Raw genomic sequence first — 7,786 nt, forward strand, 5'->3', positions numbered from 1 at the left:
TGGGATTGGTCTTGAGAGGAAGCTGAGAGTTTCGATGCTCACTGTCGATGAAATGCTTGCGAAGATCATATCTTCAAGAAGAGAGGAGATAAGCCGTGGGGAAAGAGAGACATCAATGGACGTGTTAACATATTATATTAACGTGGACACTATCAAATATAAGTTCTTGAAACCGAGAAATGATAAGTTTATCAGAGATATTGTTTTTAGTCTGTTGAAAGCAGGAAGAGACACCACAAGCTCAGCTCTCACTTGGTTCTTCTGGCTTCTTTCTATGCATCCCCAAGTTATGGCCAAAATACGACGTGAGATGAACACAAAGTATGATCCAGCAGATCTAGAGAAGCTCGTATATCTACATGCTGCCTTGTCCGAAACTATGAGACTCTACCCACCACTTCCCTTTAATCACAAGTCACCATTGGAGTCCGATGTGCTTCCAAGCGGACACAAAGTTGAAGCGCATTCAATGATTCTAATTTCTATGTACGCACTGGGAAGAATGAGATCTGTATGGGGAGAAGACGCATCAGATTTCAAACCAGAGAGGTGGATTTCAGACGAAGGAGGGCTAAGACATGAACCTTCATACAAGTTCCTGGTATTTTAATTTGTCCAAGAACTTGCTTGGGTAAGCATTTGGCTCTCTTGCAGCTGAAGATGGTAGCTGTCAACATCATACAAAACTACGACTTTAGATCGTTGAAGGTCAAATGATCGAACCAGTTCGCTCTGTTATTCTCAGTATGAAGCATGGTCTCAAAGTCACGGTCAGTAAGAAGATATGATTCTTAGCTTCTATGGTAACTATTACTATTATCTTATTAACAAGTGAAGCAGAGCATCCACAGGTGGTGGTTTTGGGTTTGCCTAAAATAGTTTGGACTAAGACGACTCTTCAATTAAGATTATGGTTCGATTCTACGGTTTTCTCTGTTAAAAAAGTTGCTTACGATGTTGTAAGAGATGACAACTTTTATGGAATTTAAATAAAAACTAGAAGTTGTAATGTATTAAGTAAGCATTTTTGTCTCAATACCATTGGGGAACTGGGAAGCAACTAGTTCTTAATCCCGAAAAAAGAAAACCAGACTCTACAATTCAACGATTGTAAGGACTCTAGAGGATATCAAAAACACAAGTAACAGCGTAAAACCCCTACGGAGATAGAGAGGACAGTAATGAGCCTTTTCACTTAAAGCATTTGGCGTCCAAGAGAGCCTCACCTTCAAATGGCTCTGCATCTTCAATCATCTGGCTAACACGTTCTTTCTGGGCTTCATCAGAGATATCAACCTTGGTCCACTCGTACAGCTCCATGTCGTACACCTCATCCATTATGAACTTGGGGATCTCTGGTCCACGGAAGATCCATAAACCCTTCACCTTGAAGGGACCCTCTGACCCGCAAATAAGCATCTTACCGAAGGCATATTTACGTGCCAAGTCCATACGCTGAAGGAACCCGCCAACCTTGTTGAGAGTAACAAAGGACACCATGTTCTCATCGTTGTACTTGTAGTCACAGAACCATAGTGAGTACCCCTCTGGGTCATACATGTCCCAGAATCCTGCATTTAATACAAACATTGAAGGCATTGAGCTTTTGACAGAGGGTACTTTCAGGCTCAACTCTAAGCTATAAGTCTAGAGCTGCTGTGGGCTGTTTAGATAAAAGGCTGAATTGTTGTTTCAGGTATGGATTTTCTATACAGTCCTTCTGGTTCAGGTAGATTAGAAAAAGTAAAGCAGTTTGTAGTATTGTTCTTAACAAATTGATTCCATAAGCCTAAAAACATTTCTAGCATCTCATTAAGCAAGACTTCAAAGGCACATTAAGAGAAGTCAACATATAACATACCTTTAATAGCAACCTCACGGAAGTTGGATTTGGTGTTCGAGTACAGCCTCTTCCAGTCATCAAGAACCATTGGGCTCGGGGGTAGCAAATCAAGAGGATTCTTGGCTTTGGGCTTTGGTGCTTCTTCCTCATCAGCAGCCTTTGGTGCCTCTGCTGCAGGGGCAGCCTTCTTAGGCTCCTCCTTGGGCTTTGCAGGCTGTGCAGCTTTCTTCGTTGGAACTGGAGGGACAGCTTCGGTCTGCTTGGCATCACCCAACACCTTCTTGAAGTTTGGCTGGTTTACCATTGTCCAGAAGTATCTCTCAACATGAGGGAACGCAGATGTAAATTTCTTGGTCATCACGGTTGCAAATCCCAAGTTCAAGTTGCAGATGGTTACGATATCAGCAAGGGTAACAGAGTGTCCAACAAGGTAAGTGTTGGAGGCGAGATGAGTGTTCAAAGCCTCAAGTCCCCTCTTCAATGCAGAAATTGCCGCTTCCTCAGCCTTCATTCATACAAAACCATTATAAAGACGAGAAGAACACTAGTCTAGTAGTAAAATTAGAGTGCAAGGGGTGCATAATTTTAAACACAGAGAGTATATGAGACAAGAGATAAAAACTATGGTAAGCTTAAGAACACTAGTCTAGTAGTAAAATTAGAGTGCAAGGGGTGCATAATTTTAAGCACAGAGAGTAAATGAGAGAAGAGATAAAAACTATGGTAAGCTTACAGGAGCAGAGAAAGGAGCATAGCCCAATCTTGGAGCAAACCACTTCAACATGTTAGCATCAATCTCCAACGAGGAGAAATCAATCCACTGCTCAATTTGAGCCTGAAAGGTCGACCCATACACATAGACATTAACAAAAATGTGTAAGAAATAATAAAAAGGAAAACAAGACGACAAACAAGAGCTTACGTATTCAATGAGGGAGGATCCGTTCAAAGAGTTTTCACCATTCTTACGGCTCACTGAATTGGAACATCAAAATAGTCATTATCTTGACTACACCTTCAAGCAATGAATCATGTAACACAGAAAGAAAAAGAAAAAGAACTTAATACCATATCGGGCAATGGCATTGCTCTCAAAAATGGCACCTTCAGGAGTCTCAAGCACAGGAACCTAGTAAGATCATAACCTTCTATCAGCTAAGAAATCAAAGCAAACATCAATCAAAACAAAAACCTTATGGAAACAGATTCCAAACCTTTCCAATAGGGTTCATCTTAAGAAACTCAGGGGATTTGTTAGTGACACCCATCTGAAAATCTGCAGCCTCCTCGATCTTCACACCTGCATACTCAGCAGCAACGAGTGCCTTAAAGGCACCTTTGTTTCCCTTGTATGTGTGCAAGACCTAGCAAGGTTCCCACAAAACTCATGAGAAATTTCATAGTTACACTCAACAAATCACTAAATCAGTTTCTTTATGCAACACAAAAAATCCAGATGTATGTTAAAACAATCGTACACTGCTCTAATTAAACGTATAATGAGCTAAGGAAATGATGAATCGCGTTTCATAGAAACTTACCAAAGCCATTGCTCAAACGAAGAAGATACGAACTCGGAGATCTTCTGAGTTCAGATCTAGTACCAAAAGAAAACAACAAGTAAACGATGAGTCGTCGATCAAATTTCGAAATGAGAGAAGCGATAAGGAGAACAAGTTGAGAAATGGATTCTTACGAGAGAGAAGCTTCAGCAGGTTTTTCCGAGAGAGTTTGAGCAAAGCGAGAGAGAGAAGGATACAAAAGCGGCGGCGAAGATAGTATAAAAGAGTGTATGTAAAATTAGGGATGTGTGTAGTCGGCTGGCTCTCGAGAATATTCCTTTCTCGTTAGGTTTTGGTTCTGTGTTCGGTTTAGTTTTTTGGTTTTGTTTATCAAATGTGGGTTTGTTCTGGTTAACTGATTATAACTTTTTAAATTTTTACCATGTTTATTTTCTACAATAAAAATGTCCAAATTTTACTAGTTCTTTTTTCTACAAATTGGTGAATGGTGAAATACGTTTCTCGTAACTTTACTAATTCTGTATGCTTATTATGTCTATTTTTTTTCCTTTTAACATCCTATTCCTTAACATATATCTATATACAGTAGAACCTCTATAAATTAATAAGGTCGGGACTATGAAATTTTATTAATTTATGAAAAGAATTTTTTATCAGAAATTCAGAGTTTAGAAGAAATTGCTACTATTATTTTTCAAGGTACCTTTAGAACCAGTTACACATACGGAAGCAATTATCGCGTCAAGAACTCTCTATAATTTTTAGATGCGATTTGAGAACACAACACCAGAAGTTTTTGATGCAATCAAAAAGATTAGAGATACTCTCCAACAAGAATGCAAATTCAAGAACAAACAAACAATAATAGATTCATATTTCACTAGATTTTCTTAGATATATATATATATATATATATATATTTCTTAGATATATATATACTAGTTTATTTGATTATTAATTTATGATATTGATGGGACCATATTTTTACATGAGAATATCAAAAAAATTATTAATTTATTATTTTATCGAATAGTGTCCAAAATTACACTAGTCTCAACTTAGGGCCGGAGAAATTTATTAATTTTTAGAGGTTATTAATTTATAGAGGTTCTACTGTATACATTTTTGAAGTACATTTTGAGTTCTACCCTTGTATTTATATTTATTTAAAAACTTATTTACAAAGTTAATCCTTAAAAAAAATCCAAAAATAGCATTAATTCTGATTTTGTTTCCTAAATATTTTACATACCATTCCAACTAAAAAAATACANCAAAACTCATGAGAAATTTCATAGTTACACTCAACAAATCACTAAATCAGTTTCTTTATGCAACACAAAAAATCCAGATGTATGTTAAAACAATCGTACACTGCTCTAATTAAACGTATAATGAGCTAAGGAAATGATGAATCGCGTTTCATAGAAACTTACCAAAGCCATTGCTCAAACGAAGAAGATACGAACTCGGAGATCTTCTGAGTTCAGATCTAGTACCAAAAGNTAAGAATCAATATGGAAACAAAAACTATGATATATTTAACCATACATTCTATTGTGTATTGAAGATATTCTATCTTTGAATCTTTTTTAAACAAAAAAAAAACAAAAATTTGATTCCTATTATGTTTTCCAAAACCTATGAGCTTTGATTCTTAACATAAGAAGCACTTTGATTCACATTTATTTAAATATTATAATTAATATAGATAAACTTAATAAAGTTTTAAAATATTATGAATATGTAAAATTAAAAAATTTAAAATATTATATAATACGGTTATATAGTATATGAGTTATAAAGAGGACATGTTTGAATTAATAAATATTATTGAATTTATGCTAAGACGGGTTAAATCCTCATTATATTATTTATCAACACTATTAATGTTAGAATATTTGACATATAAAAATTAAGTTGATTTAACTAAGATTGTGTAAAATAATTAAATTATTAGGAAAAATGTGACTTAATCATAGCGTATAAATGATTTACTATGTATTTAGATCCCTTATTTTTTGTTATAATAATTAAAAATTAAAATAGATTCTCAAACACTAAACAAAACAAATTAAATATAACAAACAAATGGTCATGAAGTATATTGCGGGTTAAAATATTAATATATATATTTAGTTGCACAAACGGTCTGGAAATTTAGTTTTTCCTCTAGTTACAAAAATTCAATATTTAACAAACAAATACAATATAAAATATAAATAATAAGAAAAATTATATGCATATTTATAGTCGACTAACATATTTAATTTTGGTTTTTCCATTTTTTGTATTTGAAAATTTGAATGGTTCCACCTCTTTATACGCATTGTTAACATATTTCATTCATATAACAAAAATTACTGTCATTTGTTTCAGTAATTTCCCTTATTGTTTTGTTTTTTTTTGTGAATGAATTACTAAAAAGAGATTCGTAAATTCGTAAATGATTCATTAAATTTTTCATTTGATGAAACAAACAGAGATGGTTCTCTTTTTGTTTTGTGTTTCTTGTGAACCTTCAAAAATACTTTATATTTTATCATTAGAAAATTTATTAGACTAAAATTTGGTAATTGGTGTGACATTCGAGTAAATTTCTCAATTTCTAAACACAAAATTTTTTAATCTTTTTCGTTTATACTATAACGTAAAAACTAAAATTCTACATAACTCAGAACTGAGAACTAGTTGATCTAGTGGTTAACCTCCTACTTTTTTTTAGTCAAGGTTAACCTCCTAATTAAGATACATCATAGATCCCAAAGATCACGAGTTCCATGTGCATTAAGAAGGTTTAGCTTTCCAAAAAAATATATGTCAAATTACATGTTTGGATATTTTCTTGACATACTTGTACCTTTTAATCATTAAAAAAAAGTAATCTACGTAATTTTTTCCATTTTCTATATAATTATATCAAGATTGGTCGAAAATATCTATATATTCTAGACGTGAGTTCTCTCGCTTTGTTCTTTAATTACATATGTAGGATTTTGACACTCCAACTTCAAGTATGGTTTATAATTAATACAACTGTGATGAGTTTTGTAATCCTTTTTGCATTTTGTGAAAATGAAAAACATATTTATAAATCTCTTAATCAAGTAGCTTCCAAAACGATTAGTGAGCATTATTGTTAGGTCCACTAAACTATATTATTGTTCTTTTGTCATACATACATTAGATATTTTTATATTGAGTTCAATTTCTTCTACGAAGTTTATAAAATTGGTTACCTTCCACAAGTCTTTGCGTATTATTACTTCACAACTTACGCCTCTTGGTCAACAGTACCAACAACTTTCAAGCAATATCTTCCTCTTCTTCTTCTGCTCTGCGTTTACTCTGTGATCAAGAAACAAAGCTAGGGATATGGAGGTTCCAATTTGGCAATGGTGTTTGATCGTCATAGCGATCATATTCTTGGCATTTGCTTCCCATTTTTTGGGAAGAATCTTTTGTAGCCCTCGAGAGAAAATTGTAGATAATAAAGTCGAAAAAAAACATGGACCAGCCGCAGCAGAAAAGACTGCGAAAGGTGGCTCCGACCAACTCGTGTGATGATCTCAAAGAGCATGCATCAAGTAAATTGATTAAAGTTTCCTCGTCAAGTTTAGATTGTAATTTGTAAGTTTATGCTATCGTTATACTCTTGTTCTAAAATAATACCAACTATATATGATCACATCCATATCTATGTATGTGGTCGATTTTAATTTCACAAAAACAGTAGCCTCGTCATCATTACGTCTAATAAAACAAGGCAAATTCGGGTTTAAAAAATACATGAGTAGTAAACATATTATGGGAAACTAAAATTTGATAGTGTCGAGCTTGGTGAGGTAAATGAACTGAAGCTGTTAACCACTTGATGATTGAGGTTTAGCTCAATGTCCATGTTATGGTTATTAAAGTGTTGTGCTAAACTTCTAGTTGTTGTAACAGAGCATCCTATAAAAGGATAAAACTCGTATTGATGTTGTGTAATATTCGTCCGAGAAATTCAGTTAATGTGAAGATAGTGAATTGCTAATAGCTGATACATAGGAATCTCAAACAAGTCCCGAACTCGTAATAGGGTCGCGTCTTTTTCTTCTTCTTCTTCCTATTTCTTGGATCCTCGGTTCTTGTTATGTGTTTCTATCTTTTTCTTCCGTTTCTCTTGGGAGATTGAGAGAGTCAGAGAGTGAGTGTGAGAAAGATTAAGACTGAAGGCTAAAATTCGATTCAGCTCTGTAGCTTCGATTGACATAGCTTAATTAAAACAGTGGCAAGATTTATTAAGTTCGATTAACCGGAAAAGATGAAGAACGATTGGAGGAGAGTGAAGGTGGGAAACACCATTTTATTAATGTGATTAAAAGTTTGTTACAACATGTTAACCTCAATTAATGTCAATCATCTAATTTATATACTA

At 34.1% G+C, this 7,786-nt stretch overlaps 1 protein-coding gene and 1 pseudogene across 1 annotated transcript; one reads left to right on the plus strand and one right to left on the minus strand.

The window, feature by feature from the left end:
• Positions 1-1,082, plus strand: part of LOC109129473 — a 2,109-nt pseudogene extending 1,027 nt beyond the window's left edge.
• LOC104750246 (probable elongation factor 1-gamma 2) lies at positions 993-3,650 on the minus strand. The gene is made up of 8 exons (XM_010472016.2): positions 3,540-3,650; positions 3,385-3,440; positions 3,058-3,207; positions 2,912-2,972; positions 2,766-2,818; positions 2,577-2,678; positions 1,862-2,348; positions 993-1,571 (listed from the first exon to the last, which is right to left on the minus strand). Exons 2-8 carry the CDS (start codon positions 3,391-3,393, stop codon positions 1,192-1,194), a joined length of 1,242 nt encoding a protein of 413 aa, XP_010470318.1. The 5' UTR covers positions 3,394-3,440; positions 3,540-3,650; the 3' UTR covers positions 993-1,191.

This window comes from Camelina sativa, chromosome 16 (genome assembly GCF_000633955.1).
Source record: "Camelina sativa cultivar DH55 chromosome 16, Cs, whole genome shotgun sequence".
Lineage (NCBI taxonomy): Eukaryota > Viridiplantae > Streptophyta > Magnoliopsida > Brassicales > Brassicaceae > Camelina > Camelina sativa.